The 27365-nt window shown below is 43.9% G+C and overlaps 1 protein-coding gene across 1 annotated transcript; it reads left to right on the top strand.

Annotated features, from left to right (window-relative positions):
- LOC109898193 (DNA-binding protein RFX7) lies at positions 1–27365 on the top strand. Its single transcript, XM_031832979.1, has 11 exons — positions 1–472; positions 2672–2705; positions 4811–4896; positions 7151–7186; positions 7309–7431; positions 9206–9407; positions 9939–10149; positions 11680–11987; positions 13999–14180; positions 14432–16232; positions 17895–27365. The coding sequence occupies exons 1-11, from the start codon at positions 336–338 to the stop codon at positions 20358–20360; spliced, it is 5586 nt and encodes a 1861-aa protein (XP_031688839.1). The 5' UTR covers positions 1–335; the 3' UTR covers positions 20361–27365.

Below are 27365 nucleotides of genomic sequence, written 5' to 3'. Positions count from 1 at the left end.
TTCCGTAGCCTGCAGCAGGCGTGCTCGCTGTTTGCAGCAGTGCCCAGCCTCTCTCTGCGAAATAATGCTTTTTGTATTCCCGCATGCCGTTTGTTTTCTTTTATAAAATGTCAAGTGCAGACAAGTCATAATATTAACCGTCATGGTCTATCGTCGATACAGTAGGTTGACCTAGCTCATACGATCCTCATCATCAAACGGTGGGTACTCGGCTCTGGCGTCATGCATGCACTACCACAGCCGGGGAACCAACGTTATATCAAGGTATAAACAGGATGAGGCCTATTTGTTAGACCCCGACCAACCCACCTCCGCTCAACGAGAATATCATCGTGATGGCCGATGATGATGATCAACAACAACCTGGTCAGCTGAAGCCCAACTCGGGATTGGGCTCTCTTCCAACGTTAGTACCAGGACTACAGGGCCCCGAGGCCAATGCGTTGCAGTACAAAATAAAGAATTCAATTTGGTAAGATATATATTAATGCGTTCAATGGTCAATGCACACTCACCATACACACTCCACTTGACTAGTTTATAAATTAGCTACGGTGCTGCACAGCTACAAAATGATGACAGCTCGGGGTCTCGCCTGTCTTCTACCTTAACTCACGCCTTCTCGTTTAGGTCTTCGATTCGTTTGCTAATCAATATGTAGCTAGCTAATAGCTAACTACATTGGTGTGTATTTAAGTAGCTAACGTTAGCTAGTAGTAGAATATGAATTGAGTTTAGGTTCGCTAGCTAGCTAATATTGGTTTTCTGTCCTTGTTGCTGGGGCTGGCTGTGAAATAATTACTGCTAGCTAGTTAGCCAAGCTTGCTAGACAATTTACCAGACATATTGAAAAATGTATTGCTCTTAACTACACAAGCTATGTAGCCTGTTAGCTACATCATGACAGTTAGCTACATAGTTATAATTATGTATGCATAGCCAAAGGAGGCCCAATGACACCTGAGTCCTATGTACTGACACTCGTCTATTATCAATAATCATCTGCAAATATGATTAGTCAGCCAAAGGGAGGTCCCTGACACAAATGATCCATAATGCCATTGAATACAGTGTTTGTGTATAACATGTACTGTTCCATATTCTTGGTAATGAGACCTGTCAAAAAAAACTAAAACATTCAATGATCCAAATGCACTGCATTGTGGAGATCTGAAAGGATTTGATATGATATAAATCTACCATGGCAAGGTGGAATATTCACCACATTGTACCTGTTAGGGCTGGGCGATATGCCCAAAATATCATATCAAGGTATGTTTAATATTTTTGACAGTATGATGGTATTATGTTTTTTTTTTATAATAAAAAGTTATAATTATTCTTTATGAGTAGTGAGTGATCCTAGTGTGACATCACATACATTCTAAGTGATTTCAATGGGGTTTTCTCCATTCTGTTTGGTTTATACTGTTCAATTCAACTTCAACCCAAAATAATTTTCTGTATTTCCATCAATTTCTGACACATTGGTGCGGCTGGCTTCTGGGTTAAGGGGGAAGTGTGTCAAGAAGCAGTGCGGCTTGCAGGGTCGCGTTTCGGACGACACATGGCTATCTACCTTTGACTCTGCCAAGTCTGAATGGGAGTTGCATAGAAGGGGCAAGACTGTAACTACCAATTAGATATCACGAAATTGCAGAGAAAAAGGGGGTAAAATATAGATATAAATTATAGTGGGCACTTTGAATACAGCATTTGACATGACAATGAATGAAAATGCCAGGGAGGAGTTATTGTTACAGGGCAGGAATCAAAGTGTTGGTCAGTGTTTCCTAGGGGACCCTATAATCTTTGGCTACATTAAATGTTTCATCATGTAGCCAATATATTCATGATTTGCCTATTCTTCTTTGATTTAAAAGATACTGTTGCACAAGCAACATGCTGATTTAGGCCTACACCATCACTGGTATCAGGCTAGCTACGTTTGCTCTGACTCAGTATATTTTATTAGCTAGCTAGCCAGCTAACTAACGATTAGCGGCAAACACAATTTACCTAAAACTTGCTAAGAAAAGACAAGCTAGCCGTTTGCAGATGTAAGAAACACAAACTAATAGTGTAATTATAGAACACTGGTGGATTTATATTAAGAAGTATAGTGGAAGCAGCATCGTTGCCATCAACATTGTTGCATGTGCTGCATTGACCATGCAGATTGAAGGCAAGTGTCTCGTGGTCAAGCAACAACAAATGCGCTGCTTGAGTGGCGGGGGGCGGGTCTAGGTTTGTGTGGAAGGCGGCATGGATAGAGAGAGAGAACGGAGAGGGGTGACTCAGGTAACGGTGTAAAAAAAAAAATATATATATATATATATATATATATATATATATATATATATATATATATATATATATATATATATATGTTACACATGGCATATGACATTTAACAAACCAAAACATTCAAATACAGTTAACCCAAACCGGTCCGTGCATCAATAGCGGGATATTGTAAACAATGTTATACCGCCCAGCCCTAGCACCTATCAGTTCAACACAGGTGCATAGGTTGTAGGTAGGCCATGGGAGAAAGAGGTCAATTTGAGATGCATACAACATTTTGTTCTGTGAGATTGAGGACTTTTGAGAACATGTTATGCTCCGTAAATATCTCCCATTCTTTCTCTCTTTCTCTCTCTCATTGTAGCAAATCTGTACAATCAAAAGTGGACAACATATTGGTGAGTAGAGTTGTTATTGATATATCGGCTTTGATGCAGCGTGAAAAACAACAGTTCAGCTTTTAGTTAAAGGTGCTCATGTACCGGTGTGCACCAATTCTTTAGCAATCGCTTTGACTTCCTCGTGTGTTTGTGAAGAATATGTCTCAGATATTACTAGGGCAACGGCTGTCTTTCAGTAACACTTTATTTAAATGCTGCAGGTATAATGCTTTATAACTGGGTATAAGCATGTATGAACCTTCATAGCTTATAAGGCTTCATAAGCCTTATAAGCTATCCAGGGTTGGGGTCAATTCCGTTTAAATTCCAATTCAGAAAGTACACTGAAATTCCAATTCTCTTCAATGCTTTTCAATAAGGACAATTTGGAATTGGAATTTTGTTTACTTTCTGGATTCACTGGAATTGAAATGGAATTGACCCCAACCCTGAAGGGATCACTGGCTTTATTACGATGTAGCTACCTTGTCTGTGTCAACATTGAGAGCATGGCAGAGTGTCTGTCTGTCTGTTCACCCTCCTATTCTCTGTCTGTTTTAGTGCTGGACTGATATCGTCATGCAGTCTAAACATGGGTTGTGTTCATTATGGCATACTGTAGCGTAAAAAGAAAAAGAAGGAATTTTTAAAACAATCTGTTCTTTTTGGGCCTTATAGAGCCCCACAGTGGAAGTGCGTCATAATACCCATAATGCCTAGCGGTCAAACAGGGAAATGGGATTTGGGATTGGGATTTTAGAAACACTTAAAATAAGGGCCGTGTTTGTGAAGGCTTACCCTGGCATGACATTTTGATAAACATTTAAATCTATCTAGGACAAGGTAACTTTTATCAATATATTCGGTTCTATTTACTCTCAGATTTGAAAATGCAAATTAAGCATCAAGGTAGACCTCATGCAAGACTACAAATCCCAGCATGCTCCTGCACATCATCTCTAGCTGACATCTTTGCTAACAGGTGTTGTGTCAATTTAAAACTTGCACAAGACAGTTCACAGAATTGTCAATGTAAAGGAGTTTAGCCAACTTATTAATTACTAAATTTAGCTAACATAGTTCATCCAGAGATTCTTACCTTTGCCTCGATTCAACTGTCTCGTCCAGATCATCATGGCATTTGTAGTTCTTTATCATAGCCACTTTATCAGCTAATTAGTTTTTTTGTGGGGGGTAAATACAGGAAAATATATTGATAAAAATCACCTTTTCCTAGAGAAATTTACAAGGTTATCAAAACGTCACGCAATAGTAAGCCTACATGAAACACAGACCTTATTTTAAGTGTTTCTATCTAAAATCCTCTATGGGAAAAATTAAGGCTGGAAAAAACTATTGGAACCATTTCTTTGTTTGACCCCTGGGTTTAATGGGTAATTTGACTCTATCATGTCCAGTTCCTCCCTGTTTCAATCCGTTTTCTTCCTTTTTGTGCCTTATATAACGAACACGACCCTGGTAATAAACCTAACTCATATAAGGAGGACCCAATTAATATGTAAGGTTAGACCTACTTGTGTCAATCATAACAGAATGAAAGCAGACTATAGCTAGCCTATACTGTTAGAAAAGACAGAGGCAGGCGGAAGCTAACAAGCACATGGCATGCTGGTAGTGGTGGAGTCCACTTTTTTAAAATTCTCCGCTGATTGGCTGACAACTCTCACCTCGTTCATAAGTATGGGTTCCCCTAGCAACAAAGAGGCAAATAGAAGAGGAAGAGGTGAGATGAATTCCATTCTTAGAAGCCAATTGAAAAGGAGCTAGGGTGGAGTCTGTTGTGATGTGGAAATCAAAGACGTGTTGTCAGTGTGCCCGCTGACAGCATCTCTATATACAACATGCGTAGTGTTTTGTTGTTGTTGTTGATTATCATAATATCTAGGCTACATTTACATTACATTTGAGTCATTAGGAAGCACTGTTATCCAGAGCGACTTGGCTACAATCAGGTACATTCAACTAAGGTAGGTAACTAACTGGCAGTGACAGAGAAGCAGATTCCATGGTTCCCATGGTCACAGAGATATACTATGTCTGTCCCATCAAAACATGTTTTGTTTCCCCTCTCTATCTTATACCTCACTCTGTACATTTTACAGCAAGATGTTGAGAAGTTTACAGACATCGAGAAACTCTACCTCTACCTTAAGTTGCCTTCTGGTCCCAACAATGGCATTGATAAAAGGTAACGTCTCCCCCCACCCCCCCCTTTTTCTCTGATTTAGTTGTATTTGATTAGACAATTCAAAATACATCAAATATTACATCAAGCGACAGATACAGTGGCCTTCAGAAATTATTCATAACCCCGTGATTTATTCCAGATTTTGTTGTGTTGCAGCTTGAATTCAAAATGGATTTTCTCTCTCTCTCTCTCTCTCTCTCTCTCTCTCTCTCTCTCTCTCTCTCTCTCTCTCTCTCTCTCTCTCTCTCTCTCTCTCTCTCTCTCTCTCTCTCTCTCTCTCTCTCTCTCTCTCTCTCTCTCTCTCTCTCTCTCTCTCTCTCTCTCTCTCTCTCTCTTCTCTCTCTCTCTCTCTCTCTCTCTCTCTCTCTCTCTCTCTCTCTCTCTCTCTCTCTCTCTCTCTCTCTCTCTCTCTCTCTCTCTCTCTCTCTCTCTCTCTCTCTCTATAATGACAGTGAAAACACATTTATTGAAAATGAAATACAGAAATATCTAAATTCACACCTCTGAGTGAATTCTTTGTAGAAGAACGTTAGGCAGCAATTACAGCTGGGAATTGTTCTGGGTTAGTCTATATAGCTTTGCACACTGAGTGTGTACAATATTTGCACATTATTCTTAAAAAAAATAATTCAAGCTCTGTCAAGTTGTTGAACATTGCTAGTCAACAATTTTCAAGTCTTGACATAGAATTTCAAGACAATTTCAGTCATAACTGTAACTCGGCCACTCAGGAACATTCAATGTCGTCTCGGTAACCAACTTCAGTATATATTTGGCCTTGTGTTTTAGGTTATTGTCCTGCTTAAAGGTGAATTTGCCTCCCAGACTGAACCAGGTTTTCCTCTGGGATTTTGCCTGTGCCTGTCTATTCCATGTATTGTTATCCTAAAAAACTCCCCAGTCCTTTACGATGAAAAGCATACCCATAACATGATGCAGCCACCACCGTGCTTGAAAATATGAAGAGTGATACTCAGTGATGTGTTGTGTTGGATTTGCCTCAAACGTAACGCTTTGTATTCAGGACATAAAGTTAATTTCTTTGCCATATTTTTTGCAGTTTTACTTTAGTGCCTTATTGCAAACAGGATGCATGTTTTTGAATATTTGTATTGTGACCAGGCTTCCTTCATTTAACTCTGTCATTTAGGTTATTATTGTGGAGGAACTACAATGTTGTTGATCCGTCCTCAGTTTTCTCCTATCACAGCCATTAAACTAACTGTTTTAAAATCACAATTGGCCTCATGGTGAAATCCCTGAGCGGTTTCCTTCCTTTCCAGCAGCTGAGTTAGGAAGTACGCCTGTATCTTTGTAGTGACTGGGTGTATTGATACCACCATCCAAAGTGTAATTAGTAACTTCACCATCCTCAAAGGGATGTTCAATGTTTGCTTTTTACATTTCTACCCATCTACCAATAGATACCCTTCTTTGCGAGGCATTGGATAACCTCCATAGTCTTTGTGGTTGAATCTGTGTTTTCACTGCTCGACTGAAGGACAATTCAGATAATTGTATGTGTGGGGTACAAAAATTAGGTAGTCATTCAAAAGTCCATCCAACTTATGGGACATGTTAAAGCACATTTTTACTCCTGTACTTATTTAGGTTTGCCATAACAAAGGGATTGAATACTTGTTGACTCAAGACATTTTCAGCTTTTCATTTTTTATTAATTTGTTTTAAAAAATATCTAAAAAAGGTAATTCCACTTTCACATTGTGGGGTATTGTGTGTCGGCCAATGACACAAAATCTAGATGGTATCCATTTTAAATTCAGGCTGTAACAACAACAAAATGTGGAAAGAGTCAAAGGGGTGTGAATACTTATTCTGTATCTCATTGTCGTTTGTAACCTATACTATTATCATTATTGCTGTGTTGATTGTGGTGCTAGCGACGACTTTCAATTTGTCTTGGATTACATTTTTCTTTTTGTGACCTGATAATATAATTTTTACCTCAGATGTTTTTTTTCATCACAGGCTTTATTCATATTTCGGTGCATTTGAAAAGAAAGTGTCTACAATTCCTTTTGCATCAAAATTCACCACTTCGTTCTCGGGTCTTGTGATCTTATGCTAATGTCCGTTAATATAATTGTTTATTTGTATCATTAATGAAGTGATACTAGTATAATGATTGATTTGCTATTATACCCTGTTTTCTATGTCCTTAATTGTATTTATTTTTTTAATCTCTTGTCTGTCTACCCGTCACCTCAACCCTCCAACACTGCAACTTCACTAGGACTGAGAATCAGAGAGCCTCCACTCCTGGACTATGGTTACTACATTACACACACACACACACACACACACTATTTATTGCAAGAAATCAAAATTAAATCTGAGAATATTGTTTCGCCACTAACCTGTTTGTGTTGTTGTAACTTGAAACCGTTTCAGTGACCAGAGTGGCATGTCGTCCAGCCGAACACAGCAGATGTACGCTTTCAACTGGATCCGCAATCACCTAGAGGAGCACCCTGAGACATCACTGCCAAAGCAAGAGGTGTACGACGAATACAAGTGAGTATGACATGTACATAGGGTTAAAAAGATTCCTGGAGTCAAAAGACAATAAGCAGGTCATCCTGAATACTCCAACTAGGATTTCTGGAAATGGGAATTTACGGGAATTTTGAAGACTAGGTTTAAACTGTGTCTGGGAAAGCAGCCCTTGAGTGGAGTATTAGCAGTAGTAGTAGTAGCGGTAGTAGTAGTAGCAGCGGTAGTAGTACTAGTATTGGTAGTAGTAGCAGTAGCAGTAGCAGCAGCATTAGTAGTACTAGTATTAGTAGTAGTAGTAGTAGTAGTTGTGGTAGTAGCAGTTGTAGTAGCAGCAGCATTAGTAGCAGTAGTAGTACTTGCAGTGGTTGTGTTAGTAGTTGTAGTAGCAGCAGTATTAGAAGTAGTAGCAGCAGTAGTCATAGTAGCACTAGCATTAGTAGTAGCAGCAGAAGTAGTATTAGTTGCAGTATTAGTAGCAGCAGTAGTAGTAGTAGTAGCATTAGCAGCAGTAGTATTAGTAGCAGTAGTAGCAGTATTAGTAGCATTAGTAGTAGTAGTAGTAGCAGCAGTAGTAATAGCGGTAGTAGTAGCATTAATAGTAGTAGCAGTATCAGCAGTAGTAGTAATAGTAGTTGTAGCAGTAGTAGCAGCAGTAGTAGTAGCGGTAGCAGCAGTAGTTGTATTAGTAGCAGTAGTAGTAGTAGCAGTAGAAGTAGTAGAATTAGCAGTAGTAGTAGCATTAGCAGTAGTAGCAGCAGTAGCATTAGCAGTACTAGTAGTAGCATTAGTAGCAGTAGCATTAGTAGCAGTAGCATTAGTAGTAGTAGTAGCAGCAATAGTAGCATCAGTAGTAGTAGAGGTAGCAGCAGTAGTAGTATTAGTAGCAGTAGTAGTAGTATTAGTAGCAGTAGCGGTAGCAGCAGTGGTAGTATTAGTAGCAGCCGTAGTAGTAGAAGTAGTAGCATTAGCAGTAGTAGTAGCAGTAGGATTAGCAGCAGTAGTAGTAGTATTAGCAGTAGTAGCAGTAGTAGCAGTAGTAGCAGTTGCATTAGCAGTAGTATTAGTAGCAGTAGCATTAGTAGTAGTAGCAGTAGCATTAGCAGTAGTAGTTAGTAGTAGCAGCAGTATTAGTAGCGGTATTAGCAGTTGTAGCAGCAGTAGTAGTTAGTAGTAGGTAATGTTAGTAGCAGTAGCAGTGTTAGTAGCAGCAGTAGTAGTAGTGGTAGCAGCAGTTGTGGCAGCAGTAGTAGTTAGTAGGTAATGTTTGTAGTAGTAGTAGTTACTAGTAGTTAATGTTAATAGTAGCAGTAGTAGTAGTAGTAGTTAGAGGTAGCAGCTGTAGTTAGTAATAGTTGTTCGTAGTAGCAGTTAGTAGTTAAAAAGGGGGATTTGTTTACACATTATTCACTAGAGAATCATCTAACTTTAGTGTGTTTCTTTCTGTTAACTGTTCAGATCAATCAAATGTATTTTTATAAAGCCCTTTTCACATCAGCAGTGCAGTGGCAGAAATACAGTGGCTAGGAATGACATGTACAGTATTGTGATAATACATGTACATATTAGTGGAGGACGGCTCATAATAATGTCTGTAACGGAGCAAATGGAATGGCATCAAACACCTGGAAACCATGGAAACCATGTGTTTGATGTATTTAAAAACCATTCCACTGATTCCGCTCCAGCCATTACCACGAGCCCGTCCTCCCTAATTAAGGGAGCCTCATCAGCCTCCTGTACTACAGATTGTATTGTCATAATGCATGTTTATCATGTTGTGAATGTGTTTCAGGAGCTACTGTGACAGTCTTGCCTACCACCCACTGAGTGCTGCAGACTTTGGAAAGATCATGAAGAACGTCTTTCCCAACATGAAGGCTCGCCGCCTGGGCATGAGAGGCAAATCTAAATACTGTTATAGTGGACTGAGGAAGAAAGCTTTTGTTCACATGCCTTCTCTGCCCAACTTGGACTTACAAAAATCAGATGACGGGGTAAGTTTACATGATGGCATTTTTTTTGTTGCCAGGAAGTGGCCATAATAATTTCAGAACAAGTACATGTAGATTTCAGGGTTGGGGTCAGTTCCATTTCATCAGGTTTGGGGTCGGTTCCATTTCATCGGGGTTGGGGTCAGTTCCATTTCATCAGGGTTGGGGTCAGTTCCATTTCATCAGGGTTGGGGTCAGTTCCATTTCATCAGGATTGGGGTCAGTTCCATTTCATCAGAGTTGGGGTCAGTTCCATTTCATCAGAGTTGGGGTCAGTTCCATTTCATCAGGGTTGGGGTCAGTTCCATTTCATCAGAGTTGGTGTCAGTTCCATTTCAATTCAGTCAATTCAGGAAGTAAACTGATATTCTAATTCCAAATCTCATTGAAAAGCAAGTTTAGGAAAATTGGAATTTCAGTTTAGATCTGAATTGAAATGGAATTGACCCAAGTAGATCCACCCTAACTCCAGACAGGATATCAGATCTGAAGGACCTTTTCCCTACTAACCCTTTTCCCTCATCTCCCCCCCAGTGTGAGTTAATGGAGCCGTCGACGGGCCAGTCTCCCAGTGCGGAGGATGAGATGCGCTCAGCGGCCTGTGGCTTGGTGTGTGAGTGGGCTCAGAAGGTCCTCAGCAGACAGTTTGATGCCGTGGAGGACCTGGCTCGCTTCCTGCTCAACAGTCACTACATAGGAACCAAGTCCATGGCTGCCCTCACCGTCATGACTGGGGCTCCCACAGGTAGGCATGGCTAATGGGGATGGTGGTATGGAAGGTACAGGTAGGCATGGCTAATGGGGATGGTGGTAAGGAAGGTACAGGTAGGCATGACTAATGGGGATGGTGGTATGGAAGGTACAGGTAGGCATGGCTAATGGGGATGGTGGTATGGAAGGTACAGGTAGGCATGGCTAATGGGGATGGTGGTATGGAAGGTACAGGTAGGCATGGCTAATGGGGATGGTGGTATGGAAGGTACAGGTAGGCATGGCTAATGGGGATGGTGGTATGGAAGGTACAGGTAGGCATGGCTAATGGGGATGGTGGTATGGAAGGTACAGGTAGGCATGGCTAATGGGGATGGTGGTATGGAAGGTACAGGTAGGCATGGCTAATGGGGATGGTGGTATGGAAGGTACAGGTAGGCATGGCTAATGGGGATGGTGGTATGGAAGGTACAGGTAGGCATGGCTAATGGGGATGGTGGTATGGAAGGTACAGGTAGGCATGGCTAATGGGGATGGTGGTATGGAAGGTACAGGTAGGCATGTCTAATGGGGATGGTGGTATGGAAGGTACAGGTAGGCATGACTAATGGGGATGGTGGTAAGGAAGGTACAGGTAGGCATGGCTAATGGGGATGGTGGTATGGAAGGTACAGGTAGGCATGGCTAATGGGGATGGTGGTATGGAAGGTACAGGTAGGCATGGCTAATGGGGATGGTGGTAAGGAAGGTACAGGTAGGCATGGCTAATGGGGATGGTGGTAAGGAAGGTACAGGTAGGCATGGCTAATGGGGATGGTGGTATGGAAGGTACAGGTAGGCATGGCTAATGGGGATGGTGGTAAGGAAGGTACAGGTAGGCATGGCTAATGGGGATGGTGGTATGGAAGGTACAGGTAGGCATGGCTAATGGGGATGGTGGTATGGAAGGTACAGGTAGGCATGGCTAATGGGGATGGTGGTAAGGAAGGTACAGGTAGGCATGGCTAATGGGGATGGTGGTATGGAAGGTACAGGTAGGCATGGCTAATGGGGATGGTGGTAAGGAAGGTACAGGTAGGCATGGCTAATGGGGATGGTGGTAAGGAAGGTACAGGTAGGCATGGCTAATGAGGATGGTGGTATGGAAGGTACAGGTAGGCATGGCTAATGGGGCTGGTGGTAAGGAAGGTACAGGTAGGCATGGCTAATGGGGATGGTGGTATGGAAGGTACAGGTAGGCATGGCTAATGGGGATGGTGGTATGGATGACCGCAGTCAATGTGGCACACCTGTCAACAGGGTTGTCACCTGTCAACAGGGTTGTCACCTGTCAACAGGGGGCTCAGCTGTCAACAGGGGGCTCAGCTGTCAACAGGGGGCTCAGCTGTCAACAGGGGCTCAACTGTCTTGCTCATGTATCAAGCTCCAGTTGAAGATGTCACGTTTTGGGTGACGGAGTCTAACACTAGTTCTGAAGATAAAAAAATTTAAAAAAACGTTTTAAACTCTCAGGTGTGTTGACTCTGAAAAGTATCGGTTACTTCTCGTCTGTGCGTCTCACCAGGTCTAAAGACGCCCACGCCAACCTCTGCGTTCGTGCCCACGTCCGAGGCCTCGTCCTTCCAGCCGCAGGTGAAGACGCTGGCCTCTCCCTCGGTAGACGCCAAGCAGCAGCTCCAGAGGAAGATCCAGAAGAAACAGCAGGAGCAGAAGCTCCAGTCCCCTCTGCCTGGAGAGGCCCAGGGACAGAACCAGGCCAGGAGGGCCGAGGCCAGCACCCCAGGGCCAGCTATCCCCTGTGGAAGTCCTGCTCTGCTCTCACCACAACCTACCATTGGTATAGTGGTGGCAGCCGTCCCCAGCCCCATCACGGTATGAAGAGGTTATTAACACACACACACACAGACACACACACACACACACACACAGACAGACACAGACACACACACACACAGACAGACAGACACACACACACAGACACACACACACACAGTTGAAGTCGGAAGTTTACATACACCTTAGCCAAATACATTTAAACTCAGTTTTTCACAATTCCTGACATTTAATCCTAGTAAAAATTCCCTGTCTTAGGTCAGTTAGCACCACCACTTGAGAATGTGAAATGTCAGAATAATAGTAGAGAGAATGATTTATTTCAGCGTTAATTTCTTTCATCACATTCTCAGTGGGTCAGAAGTTTACATACACTCAATTAGTATTTGGTAGCATTGCCTATAAATTGTTTAACTTGGGACAAATGTTTCGAGTTGTCTTGCACAAGCTTCCCACATAAGTTGGGTGAATTTTGTCCCATTCCTCCTGACAGACCTGGTGTAACTGAGTCAGGTTCGTAGGCCTCCTTGCTCGCACGCGCTTTTTCAGTTCTGCCCACAAATTTTCTATAGGTTTGAGGTCAGGGCTTTGTGATGGCCACTCCAATACCTTGACTTTATTGCCCTTAAGCCATTTTGCCACAACTTTAGATGTATGCTTGGGGTCATTGTCCATTTGGAAGACCAATTTGTGACCAAGCTTTAACTTTCTGACTGATGTCTTGAGATGTTGCTTCAATATATCCACATAATTTTCCTCCCACATGATGCCATCTATTTTGTGAAGTGCACCAGACCCTCCTGCAGCAAAGCACCCCCACAACATGATGCTGCCACCCCCGTGCTTCACGGTTGGGATGGTGTTCTTCACCTTGCAAGCCTCACCCGTTTTCCTCCAAACATAACAATGGTCATTATGTCCAAACAGTAAAAATTTGATTTCATCAGACCAGAGGACATTTCTCCAAAAAGTACGATCTTTGTCCCCATGTGCAGTTGCAAACCGTAGTCTGGCTTTTTTATGGCGGTTTTGGAGCAGTAGTTTCTTCCTTGCTGAGTGGCCTTTCAGGTTATGTCGATATAGGACTCGTTTTACTGTGGATATAGATACTTTTGTACCTGTTTCCTCCAGCATCTTCACAAGGTCCTTTGCTGTTGTTCTGGGATTGATTTGCACTCTTCGCACCAAAGTACATTCAACTCTAGGAGACAGAACGCGTCTCCTTCCTGAGCGGTATGATGGTTGCGTGGTCCCATGGTGTTTATACTTGCGTACTATTGTTTGTACAGATCAAAGCGGTACCATCAGGCGTTTGGAAATTGCTCCCAAGGATGAACCAGACTTGTGGAGTTCTACACTTTTTTTTCTGAGGTCTTGGCTGATTTCATTATATTTTCCCATGATGTCAAGCAAAGAGTCACTGAGTTTGAAGGTAGTCCTTGAAATACATCCACAGGCACACCTCCAATTGACTCAAATGATGTCAATTAGCTTATCAGAAGCTTCTAAAGCCATGACATAATTTTCTGGAATTTTCCAAGCTGTTTAAAGGCACAGTCAACTTAGTGTATGTAAACTTCTGACCCACTGGAATTGTGATACAGTGAATTATAAGTGAAATCATCTGTCTGTAAACAATTGTTGGAAAAATGACTTGTATCATGCACAAGGTAGATGTCCTAACTGACTTGCCAAAACTATAGTTTGTTAACAAGAAATTTGTGGAGTGGTTGAAAAAAACAGTTTTCATGACTCCAACTTAAGTGTATGTAAACTTCCGACTTCAACTGTACGCACACAGATCAGACAAGATTGATAATGGTTAGTCCAGGTTTGGTTCAGTGTAGGTCGTCATTGTAAATAATAATTTGTTTTTAACCGACTTGCCTCGTTAAATAAAGGTTAAAAACACTACGTAGTCAAAAAAAATGACACAGAAATAGACCAGATAAGTGTTTTTCCTAGAAGTATTTTTCGTGTTTAATGCTAATAGTCATAATTCCCTAATCGAACATGTTCCACCGTGTCCGTTGTCCCCCCTCCCCTGCAGGTCCAGAGGAGCAGACAGCTGATGACTTCCCCTAGCCCAGTGGGATCCGCCGAGGGGAAGGTCCTGCCAACGGTCAACTTCCAGGTGGTCACTCACACCCAGTCTCTGACCCACAGGCAGTCCCCAAAGACTCCCCAAAACATCTCAGCCAGCCCCGTTGGCGACCGCCTGGCCAGGCACAGGTAACAACCATAATAAGGAAGTATAAACTATACCGTCAGAACCAAAACCTAAGGTTAGGCATAGAGTTCAAATTAAGTAAGGTTAAGGTTCAGGAACAAGGGTTAAGTTGGGTATAGTTTCAGCGGGGTTAAGGTAAGATTTAGGGTAATGCGTTATTGTTCTGCTGGTTAAATTGACACTGTCTAATAGACATTAATTAACACGAAATCTGTAGTTTGTGTTAATCTATTTCCATCTTCTGGAACCACAGGTACCCCCAGATCCTCCCCAAGCCCTCAGCCACAGGGGCCATCACCCTGCGTTCGCCCCCCACCCTGCTCATCACAAACAGCCCCATGAAGACCCACCACGTTGTCAAGATGACCGCCATCTCCCTGGCCCCTAGCAACACTCTCAGTACCAGCAGTAACAGTATGGTCCTCAGGCCAGCCTCGGCCGGGGTGGGAACCACCACCACCACCACCACCACCTTTACCACCATCGCTGCCCTAGAGGAGGTCCAGCAACAGGGACAGAGCCAGGGAGGCCCCCCAGCCCCAGCCACCCCCCAGTCCCCTGCAGCATGGCCTGGCGCCCCACCCTCCACCCCTATTCCCACAGTGGTCCCTGAGGCCATCATCACTGATAATAACCCGGGCTGTAACTCTGATAAACGGAGCACCATAAAGCAGTCCCCCTGTGGGGCCAAAGGTCCAGAGAGAGCCACCAAGTACCGGGCGGCCAGCGAACCCTCGCTTATGGTCAAATGCTCACCAGGACCTGACAGAGTGACCGCTAGGACCAAAAGCGTCTCATTCTCCTCCACCTCTCCTCCAGCTGCTGCCACCAATGCAGCGATCAAGTGGGCGGGGCCTCAGCAGGACAGCAATAAGAGCATCATCGCCACCACCTGTCATCAAGAAAGTCCTTTGTACCTGACCGTTGCTCCCTCGGCCAATCAAAATACTCCTAACGTCAGCGGAATGTCCTCCTCGTCCAATGGCTCGTCGGCTGTTACCTTATTGTCCCCTAAAGACTCCTCGATCGGGGTCAAGAGCCCCAGGAAGCGGGCCGGCCCCGGGCTGGATTCCTCCCACATCATCCCTGTGAAACGCGTCTTCATCTCCCAGCAGCCTTTGAGTGTGACCTTTGACCCCAAACCATGGGTTCCAGCTAGACCTGGCACTCCTGCCAGACCTGAGAGTGCCCCCTGTCGAGTGACGGTGAAACAACACCTAGTGCCCACGAAGATCCTGGCGCTGTCCGACTCACCTGTCGCGAACGCAGAGATCTCCTCCCTCTCTTCCTCGCAGGCTGTCGTCAGTGTGAAGCCACAGATCTCCTCGTTGCTGGTAGTGAAACGTGAAGACCTGTCCTCTCGAGGACTAACACTAAGCACTGTCAGCAGTTACACCAGCAGCACTGCAGCCCCTGATAGCACCACCACCACAGTGTCTGAGCAGCAGCAACACTCTCAGGCCTCTGTCTCTGTGATGGCGGTAGGAGCACAGCATCAATCTGAGGCCTCTGTTTCTGCGATGGCGGTAGGAGCACAGCATCAATCTGAGGCCTCTGTTTCTGCGATGGCGGTAGGAGCACAGCATCAATCTGAGGCCTCTGTTTCTGCGATGGCGGTAGGAGCACAGCATCAATCTGAGGCCTCTGTTTCTGCGATGGCGGTAGGAGCACAGCATCAATCTGAGGCCTCTGTTTCTGCGATGGCGGTAGGAGCACAGCATCAATCTGAGGCCTCTGTCTCTGCGATGGCGGTAGGAGCACAGCATCAATCTGAGGCCTCTGTTTCTGCGATGGCGGTAGGAGCACAGCATCAATCTGAGGCCTCTGTTTCTGCGATGGCGGTAGGAGCACAGCAACACTTTGAGGCCTCTGTCTCTGCGATGGCGGTAGGAGCACAGCAACAATCTGAGGCCTCTGTCTCTGCGATGGCAGTAGGAGCACAGCAACAATCTGAGGCCTCTGTTTCTGTGATGGGGGATATAAAGAGCACAATGTGGGAGGAGTCAGCTGCGGGGCACCCGGAAGAGCTGCAGAAACAGACCTTCAGTCAGAATGTGAGTCTATAGCTGTGTTCGAATACCCATACTGTGTACTACATACTTAATGCGTATATACTACATACTATATACTATTAGTATACTGTAAACAAACTGTATCCTTTCAGTTGAGCGTACTAGCGATTCGCCGGTCTACCGGAAGTTAATGCTGTTGCTATGCATCTTATTGCTAGCATAACAAATGACTAGCTAGACATTTTACGACTTCATTAAAGATGTCCATTAAGAACGCATAAATGACTACACCACTAAGATACCGCTAAGCTAAGAATGACTTGAACAATTAAGTCAATAGGTTGCGTTTGTAAATGAACTCTGGCTATCTACTCCGATTTCAAAGTGTAGAATAACTGGCAAATTTACAAACACTCAACACCCGTTGAATATGGCTGGTGTCAGTAAACGTTTGCAAAAAAGTGCAATTAAATGGTTTCCAGCAGCACAGTTAGTCACCAACGCTCTGTATAACATGAAAACAGCCTAACCAGCTCTGCTAGGGTGGGTTAAATGGTCAGAGAGAGGTGTTCTCTCATTTGTGTCTGGAAGAAGCTAGCATGCTAGCCAACGTTATAAAGTTAGCTTGGGTGCTTGACTGCCTGTTGTGAGGTCAGAAAACTCGGATCAACCCTACTCTTCAGCCAGAGCGTCCAGCGTGCGCTCCGGGAGCAAAACACTTTGAATTTACAAACGGACAATCTGACAACGCTCTGATTTTACTAAAGCACCCTGAATTTACGGACACACCCTTAGTAGCCAACTAACGTTAGGTAGCTAGCTAACATACCCGGTACATACTACTGTAATGATATGCTATGCGTTTCGTAAGGCTAGCATAGCTAACAAATTGTCAGCCAACATAATGTGTAAGGTAACTTATTTGAAAACGTATTTAAAGCAATTGAATTTGTATCCGTTCTCGTCAGTCTGCATATTTTCCGCCATTTTCTTCAAATCTGAAAACATTGTGAAGCCACGCCCATTTTTATGAAGAATTGCATTATGGGCCCTAAAAGCACGGAAATAGTGTCCACTGCTTGTGTACTTTGTATTTTAGTGAATGTATTATGACATCTTGGAACTTTTGGCATACTAACTATATCCACTCTTTGACCAATAAGCATACTACATACTCAATGTATGTCACAAATAGTACGCTTAAGTGCAGTTAGTATGAGTATTCCAACACAGTTTAAATGTGTGCCCCTCTATGTCTATGTATAGTGCTAATTGTTTTTAAATAGATAAGAGTTTAGAAAAGTTAATATTTTAACACCGGACACCGATTTAAAATGTAACGCACCATTTTTAATCATCTCATTTGAACACACACTTGTATATATACTTTTTTTCCTATTGCGTTATTGCCTGTATGTTTTGTTTATTCCACGTGTAACTCTGTGTTGTTGTTTGTGTCGCACTGCTTTGCTTTATCTTGGCCATGGTCGCAGTTGTAAATGAGAACTTGTTCTCAACTAGCTTACCTGGTTAAATAAAGGTGTTCTCAACTAGCTTACCTGGTTAAATAAAGGTGTTCTCAACTAGCTTACCTGGTTAAATAAAGGTGAAATAAAATAAAAAATCCTTGTAGGGTAATGTCAATGAAACATTGTCCCTTCTCTGATTGTCAATAAAGTTCTATTCTGCTCTTTTCAATTCTAGATACCAGCAGACCACACCAAGCAGCAGGCCCTGGGCTCCACCATGAACCAACACCAACTCCCAAACATCATGTCCCAGACCTCAGACTCCTCTGATCAGTTATCTGGCCTTCACCAGGAGATAGTGGACTTTGCCTCCTCAGCCTCCCAGCACGGCTCCACCATGGACTACTTCTCCTTTAACGATGACGATATGACCCAGGACAGCATAGTGGAGGAACTGGTTCAGATGGAAGAACAGATGAAGCTGAAGGGCCTCCAGCCGTTGTTCAGTAGCTGTGTGGATAATATCTCTCTCCAGGGCCAGCCTGGGGGCCCCCAGGGGTCCATCCTCAACACTCACCACCAGGGGGATAGTTCCTCTTTCTACCAGTCTGCCCATAGCAGCACAACCCCCATCCAGACTCCCACCCCGACTCCCACCCCGACTCCAACCCCGACCCCCACGGAGATGACTCTCGGTGGGCACGGGCTGACCAGAGAGAGCCCCTGTTGCCATCACAGCATGGCCCCTATCACGCCCGTGGAGGGGCCTCTAGGAGGCCGACACACCCCTATAAGCGCTCTGTCTAACTGTTCTAGCGGCATTCCGCCCAGCCCTGTGGAGTGCAGGAACCCGTTTGCCTTCACCCCTATCAACTCCAGCATGGCAGGGGGTTACCACGATGCCTCCGTGGTGTCTGTCTCCTCCAGTCCCATCAAACCCATGCAGAGACCCATGGCCACGCACCCTGATAAGGCTAAACTGGAGTGGATCAACAACCGCTACAACAGTAGTGGTACTGAAGCTACTGGAGGAGTCGGAGCAGGGCCAGGGTCTGGGTTATCCATCTCTAACCACAGCCTTGGTGGACTCCTGCCTAGTTACCAGGATCTAGTGGATGACCATTTCCGTAAGCCGCACGCCTTCGCTGTTCCGGGGCACAGTGGCCAGTCTTTCCAGTCTCAGTCCAGACTGCAGGATGGCGAACACTTCTCTCCCATCTCCCCGGTGCAACAGCAGATGACCAGCGTGTCGACCACGCCCACCAACACTCCAACCAAACAGGATGAGAGATTTGCTGTGCCCGCCCCTTTAGACAACAAGGGCGGCGCCTCATCGTCGGGGGGCGGGACGTTCCGTTGCCGTAGCGTCAGCCCCGCCGTCCGCCAGAGGACCTTCAGCGGCACCGGCACAACACCCGGCACTAGCACAACCACTCAATTGGTCGTCTCCCCTTTCAGCTCCCCCATGACCTCCTCCGAGATACTCAGCTTCCTGTCCAACAGCCAATCGGTGGGCAGTAACCTCCACAGCATGGCCCAGCGCAGCCAATCGGTGCCCTTAAACATCATGATGCAGAGCGTTGTGGAGATGGAGCTGCTTCCTGTAGAGATGCAGGCCATCCAGGGACAGAACCAGAGTAACGCCAATAAGATCACCAACGTCCTCTTGAGTAAGATGGACTCTGGCGTGGACGACACAGTCAGGGGCCTGGGCATCAACAACTTCCCCTCCAACTACACTGCCCGCATGAACCTCACCCAGATGCTGGAGACCCAGTCTCAGAGCCAGGCCACCAATGGGAGCTTCACAACCGGAAGGGGAGGAGGTAACACCCACCAATCCCACCTTCAGCTGCAGACCGTCAGCTCCAGCCCTGCCTCCTTCGACCTCCAGCAGCATGGGGGCTACCTCACCAGTGCTGGAGGAGGCGGGGGGGGGGTGAGCTTCTCCTCTGGAGACAACCAAGCACAATCAGGTCCTGGTGAGAATGTGGACCTGGAGCTCCAGCAGATCCAGGGCCTCCAAGAGCTCCAGACCCAGACCCAGCTCCAATCCCAGGCTAGACTGCTCCAGAGTCCCCATACCCAGCTCCAGGGTGGGCTCCAGCTTCTCCAGACCCAGACCCAGCTCCAATCCCAGGCTAGACTGCTCCAGAGTCCCCAGCTCCAGGGTGGGCTCCAGCTTCTCCAGACCCAGACCCAGCTCCAATCCCAGGCTAGACTGCTCCAGAGTCCCCATCCCCAGCTCCAGCTTCTCCAGACCCAGTCCCAGGTACTCCTCCAGCCCACCCCCACCCAGCAGCAGCAGGAGGATGACGCCCAGCAACAGCTAGACTTCAACAACACTGTTAAAGACCTGTTAGGTGATGACGGCCTCAACGTTGACGCTGAAGGCCTCAACCCCAGCTCTCAACTGGTCGGTCAGGTGGCGTCAGAGCTTAATGCCGCCGTGGTGTCCGACTTCACCAATGACATCAGGTTGACCTCCGACCTTTCCAACAGCATCACTGACCTGAACACACTGGACGCCAACCTCCTGTTCAATCCGTCCAATCAGCAGCAAGAACAGTACGAAGACGCCACACTGGAAGAGCTGAAGAACGATCCTCTGTTTCAGCAGATATGTAGTGATACTGTGAACTCCTCGTTCGACTGGCTAGAGAGCAAAGACCAGCCTACTACCGTAGAGATGTTGGGCTAATGTTGTTATTGTACGCATCCCAAATGGATGCTCATTCCCTACATAGTGCACTACTTTTCATCAGGGTCCATAGGGTCGACCCATAGGGCCTGGTCAAACGAAGTGCACTAAATATAGGGAATAGGATGCCATTTCAAATTCAAACCAGTATTTTTAAATAAGTGTTTATGGTTTTCGTTTAGTTGTCTTTTGTTTTGAACTGTGAGTAATTTGTATACAGTGTATTTGGGAAAATATTCAGACCCCTTCACTTTTTACACAGTTTGTTACGTTACATTCATTCTTATTCTAAAATGGATTCCATTGTTTTTTTCCCCCTCCATCAATTTACACACAATACCCCATAATGACATCACAATAACCCATAATGACAAAGAAAAAACTGGTTTTTCGAAATGTTTGCAAAAATATATATATATATTTTTTTTAATACCAAAATATTTCATTTACATAAGTATTCAGACCCTTTACTCAGTACTTTGTTGAAGCACCTTTGGCAGCGATTACAGCCTCGAGTCTTCTTGGTTATGACACTACAAGTATGGCACACCTGTATTTGGGGAGTTTCTCCCATTCTTCTCAGCAGATCCTCTCAAGCTATGTCAGGCTGGATGGGGATCGTTGCGGCACAGCTATTTTCAGGTCTCTCCAGAGGTGTTCTCTCGGGTTTAAGTCCAAGCTCTGGCTGGGCCACTCAAGGACATTCACAGACTTGTCCCCTAAGCCACTCCTGCGTTGTCTTGGCTGTGTGCTTAGGGTCGTTGTCCCATTGGAAGGTGAACCTTCGCCCCAGTCTGAGGTCCTGATCGCTCTGGAGCAGGTTTTCATCAAGGATCTCTGTACTTTGCTCTGTTCATCTTTCCCTCGATCCTGACTAGTCTCCCAGTCGCTGCCTCTGAAAAACGACCAACAGCATGATGCTGCCACCACCATGCTTCACCGTAGAGATGGTGCCAGGTTTCCTCCAAACGTGACGCTTGGCATTCAGGCCAAAGAGTTCAATCTTGGTTTCATCAGACCATAGAATCTTATTTTTCATGGTCTGCATCCTTTAGGTGGCTTTTGGCAAACCAAGCGGGCTGTTATGTGCCTTTTACTGAGGAGTGGCTTCCGTCTGGCCACTCTACAGTACCATAAAGGCCTGATTGGTGGAGTGCTGCAGAGACTGCAGAGAGAAGTTGTCCTTCTGGAAGGTTCTCCCATCTCCACAGAGAAACTCTGGAGCTCTGTCGGAGCGACTATCGGGTTCTTAGTCACCTCCCTGACCAAGGCCCTTCTCCCCTGATTTCTCAGTTTGGCCGGGTGGCCAGCTCTAGGAAGAGTCTTGGTGGTTCCAAACTTCTTCCATTTAAGAATGATGGGAGGCCACTGTGTTCTTGGGGACCTTGAATGCGCAGACATTTTTTGGTATGCTTCCCCAGATCCTGTGCCTCGACACAATCCTGTATCGGAGCTCTAAGGACAATTCCTTATACCTAATGGCTTGGTTTTTGCTCTGACTCGCACTTTGAACTGTGGGACCTTATATAGAGAGGTGTGTGCCTTTCCAAAACATGTCCAATCAATTGAATTTACCACAGGTGGACTCAAATCAAGTTGTAGAAACATCTCAAGGATGATCAATGGAAACAGGATGCACCTGAGCTCAATAGCTCAATAGCAAAGGGTCTTAATACTTATGTAAATAACCTATTTCTGTTTTTTTTATTTTATAAATTTGCACAAAAAAACAACAACTTGTTTCCGCTTTGTCATTATGAGGTATTGTGTGTAGATTGATGAGAACATTTTTTTAATTAATCCATTTTAGAATAAGGCTGTAATGTAATGTGGAAAAGGTCAAGGGGTCTGAATACTTTTCGAATGCACTGTATATCTATTTATTTATTACTGTTTGTTGGGGAAAAAATTTGTCCAGTGAAAAGTGCCAGCCTAACCCTTCCTACTGACACGCTGCTTTATAGCACTGTTAGCCTAACCCTCTCCTACTGACACGCTGCTTTATAGCACTGTTAGCCTAACCCTCTCCTACTGACACGCTGCTTTATAGCACTGTTAGCCTAACCCTCTCCTACTGACACGCTGCTTTATAGCACTGTTAGCCTAACCTCTCCTACTGACACGCTGCTTTATAGCACTGTTAGCCTAACCCTCTCCTACTGACACACTGCTTTATAGCACTGTTAGCCTAACCCTCTCCTACTGACACGCTGCTTTATAGCACTGTTAGCCTAACCCTCTCCTACTAACACACTGCTTTATAGCACTGTTAAACTAACCCTCTCCTACTGACACGCTGCTTTATAGCACTGTTAGCCTAACCCTCTCCTACTGACACACTGCTTTATAGCACTGTTAGCCTAACCCTCTCCTACTGACACACTGCTTTATAGCACTGTTAGCCTAACCCTCTCCTACTGACACACTGCTTTATAGCACTGTTAGCCTAACCCTCTCCTACTGACACGCTGCCTGTTAGCCTAACCCTCTCCTACTGACACGCTGCCTGTTAGCCTAACCCTCTCCTACTGACACGCTGCCTGTTAGCCTAACCTCTCCTACTGACACGCTGCTTTATAGCACTGTTAGCCTAACCCTCTCCTACTGACACACTGCTTTATAGCACTGTTAGCCTAACCCTCTCCTACTGACACGCTGCCTGTTAGCCTAACCTCTCCTACTGACACGCTGCTTTATAGCACTGTTAGCCTAACCCTCTCCTACTAACACACTGCTTTATAGCACTGTTAGCCTAACCTCTCCTACTGACACGCTGCTTTATAGCACTGTTAGCCTAACCCTCTCCTACTGACACGCTGCTTTATAGCACTGTTAGCCTAACCCTCTCCTACTGACACGCTGCTTTATAGCACTGTTAGCCTAACCCTCTCCTACTGACACACTGCTTTATAGCACTGTTAGCCTAACCCTCTCCTACTGACATGCTGCTTTATAGCACTGTTAGCCTAACCTCTCCTACTGACACACTGCTTTATAGCACTGTTAGCCTAACCTCTCCTACTGACACACTGCTTTATAGCACTGTTTTTTGTTGTTATGGGATTCACAGTACCACTTAATTTCACCTTCCAATGAGATCAGAAATGAGTGCATTTCAAGTATTAGATGGTATTTTAAAGCATCTGAAAATGAATGGATGCTTATTTTGCCTACATAGTACACTGCTTTTGTTCCAGGGCCCGCGCCTTTTGACCAGGGCCCGCCTTTTGGCCAGGGCCCGCGTAGGCATTTCAGTGGCAGACTTGTTGAAAGGGATAAGATTTCTCAAGGTTTGATGAATACCACAAAGTTAAACTTTATCTTACATTTTAATTGTCTACTCATTCAACAATGCAATATGTTCTGAAATCACCTAATACATCACTTAATACACTCTGACACACACAATCACACGTATCACACACTATCACACACAATCACACAATCAAAAATGAACTTCACCCCAAAAAAATTCTGTGAGATGTTGTATCCTGTTTTAGAAGAGTGTGTTTCAAAAGTGAATCCAAACCGAAAAATACAATATTGAACATATTAGGCAACTTAATGACATGCGCATTACATTGCCTTGCCATATCCAAACACTAAATGGGTAGCAACCATCCGGGAGCTACCAGGTGCTGAATTTAAGACATTATCTTCATTATACATTATCATTATACCAAATCAATTGTACTGGTTCATATCTGAACAGCGTTATCCCACAGTGACATCTTAAATCTCAAAGCCTGTGCTACTTGTACCATTCCATATGTGGAAATGGGAGGAAGATTAGATGATTTGCTAGTGCTGGTAGTCCATCTGGGTAAGAAACAATATATCACTCCTAGGAAGGGAAGCAACAACAAACTTGACTGCCTTATTTCTTATTGATAAGTCCAAGGCCTTACACCATCTTTACAGACAGACTGTATATAATAGTATAGTAGTACATAGAATCTGCACATTCTAGAAGCGATTCTAGAACCAAACAGATTCTGGATCTAGAACCAGAGCTTCACTGTTCATATCAAGGCAGCTGTTTAAACTCTGATCATGTTTTCAATACTATTTCTTATGGTTCCTTTGTTTATTTGCAGGGTCACTTAATGCATCCATACTGTATAAAACAACCCACACTGAGTGTGCCCTTACTTAGTATCAGTTGTAGATGGACAGTAGTGTCGGAACAGGCAGACACACCTTTTAGTGGCCATGGTGTGTTTCTCACAGGCTTGAAAAAAATATTGTCCACGTCCCAAATATCACCTTATTCCCTTTATAGTGCACTACTTTTGATCAGGGTCCTGGTCCAAAAGTAGTGCACTACATAGGGAATAGGGTGCCATTTAGCTATGGGCCATGGTCTAAAGTAGTGCACTACGTAGGGAATAGGGTGCCATTTGGGACGCATGGTTATATAAATGGTATGGCGGTGGCTAAATATGTCATTGAAGGCAACAGAGGCTGCGAAGAAGATAGTTGCATAGATTTGGTTTCTGGAGTTTGATGATGTCAACTTAAGATCTAGATACAAAATGAATCGTGATTGTCTTTCCCGGAGATCCAGCCTTATTTCCATACCAAAGAAAAACAGTTGTTTAAAAATAACCGAATTTTACGTTAGAAGTTGTAATATCGTAGGAGGTTGTTATACATGGGATTTGTAATCATCCATGCACTCCTAGAGACTTATGTTATCAGTGGAAAGAAACAGATATAACTTGGTGTACGTCCTTAATGGCACTCTATATAGTGCACTTGATTTTGACCAGGACACATAGGACCTTGGTCTAAAGTAGTGCACTATTTAGAGAATAGGGTGCCATTTTAGGGTGCCATTTGGAACACACTGTATAAGTTTTGTTTCATTTTGGGGGGGAGAAAAGAAAAGAGGAGAAGGTTCGAAAATCCATGTACAGCATGTTGCTAAGGAAACACTGGGCCAGACAGCATGTAAACGTATATGAAATGCCGGAGGTCCTTGTTGTTGCTAAGGAAACACTGGGCCAGACAGCATGTAAACGTATATGAAATGGCAGAGGTCCTTGTTGTTGCTTAGGCAAAACTGGGCCAGACAGCATGTTGTTGAAACCATCACTGCTAGCCAGCCAGCTATGTGATTATAATAGGATGATGTGCTTGAATTTTGGCTATTGTTATTGTGGTAAAAGTCATAGTCAAAATTAAAGCTCCATTAATTTGTAAATAGGGTAGATACATAGAAATGTAAGGTATCAAGAAGAAGAAAAAAGACTACTATATTATGGCCATCATTCTAGCTAAGTAAGTCTATGTGCCATTTAAAGGAGAAGAAAAAAAGCTAAATGTATATTAGTCAAGATAATAGAGACTGTGTGTTGTGTGTTGCATTTCCGGCTCCTCGATGTATTTGTAAAAGTAATGCTGTCTGTTTGGTCTCTGGTTTGCTGATGTGTTTTGACTTTCCTTTCAAAGGTAATTATTATAATAATAATGATAATAATAGGTCTCTGATGTGTGCTCTGAATGAGAACAATAGCATGGTTTATTGATAAGAAGAAAAAAAAAATCAAGAGTTATATGATATATATATATATATATATATATTAGCTGGTTGCATACATTTCTGCAACATCATCGATTCTATAGACATTGTGTTCATGTTTTCAACAAGCAAAACTTTGTAGGTTCACTTTTTATTGCACTAAATTTCTATGATATGAAACATGGCTTTGTCACAAACCTTATAACGGACAAATGTCACGAGGGAATGACGAAATGAAGGCCCACAACAACAACAACAACAACAACAACAACAAAAAACATATTTTTTATGATCTAAGAAAGAATTGTCATGTAGAAAATGACTACTGTAATTGTCATGTAGCAAAAAAAAAAAAAGTGCATTAATAATGATCTCAGTGAGATTTACTCATTCTCATCCACGAGAATATAATCTAAGCGTTAAGGAAAAATTAAATGTTTAAAATGATTTTTTAAATTTTTTTTATGTTTAAAAACCTACATGTTTCATTATGTTAAAAAAATGACTGTAGTACGTAGGCGTGCATGTGTTCATGATTTCTATCCTGCTACTTTGAATTGTTAGGTGCCTCCAAAATGGCACCCTATTCCCTATATAGTACACTACTTTTTACCTGGTCAGAACTGTAGTAGTGCACTATATAGGGAATAGGGTGCCTTTTCGAACGCACACTTATTAAGGTAACCACTGTCTGCTGTGGTAAGGGCTGGCTCTGTGTACCTGACTGGTAGTGCTACTGTAATACCTGACTGGCAGTGTTACTGTAGTACCTGACTGGCAGTGTTACTGTAATACCTGACTGGCAGTGTTACTGTAGTACCTGACTGACAGTGTTACTGTAATACCTGACTGACAGTGTTACTGTAATACCTGACTGGCAGTGTTACTGTAATACCTGACTGGTAGTGCTACTGTAATACCTGACTGGCAGTGTTACTGTAGTACCTGACTGGCAGTGTTACTGTAGTACCTGACTGGCAGTGTTACTGTAATACCTGACTGGCAGTGTTACTGTAGTACCTGACTGGCAGTGTTACTGTAATACCTGACTGGCAGTGTTACTGTAGTACCTGACTGGCAGTGTTACTGTAGTACCTGACTGGCAGTGTTACTGTAGTACCTGACTGGCAGTGTTACTGTAGTACCTGACTGGCAGTGTTACTGTAGTACCTGACTGGCAGTGTTACTGTAGTACCTGACTGGCAGTGTTACTGTAATACCTGACTGGCAGTGTTACTGTAGTACCTGACTGGCAGTGTTACTGTAGTGACAGTGTTACTGTAGTTAACTTAATTACAGTAAGTTACATTATTTTACATTGTGGGCTGTTTACTTAATATAAGTTAATATTGTTCTGTTTGTATGGAGCTGTTTCGTTAATGATGGATTTATGTTTTTATTTTTACATACTTTTTTTAATGTAGCATTTGTAAAGAAATATGTTGTTTAAAAAAAAAAAATCAAGATTTTTGGCATTACTA

The sequence above is a fragment of the Oncorhynchus kisutch genome, linkage group LG10 (genome assembly GCF_002021735.2).
Source record: "Oncorhynchus kisutch isolate 150728-3 linkage group LG10, Okis_V2, whole genome shotgun sequence".
Lineage (NCBI taxonomy): Eukaryota > Metazoa > Chordata > Actinopteri > Salmoniformes > Salmonidae > Oncorhynchus > Oncorhynchus kisutch.
This window is presented reverse-complemented; position numbering and strand designations above follow the sequence as displayed.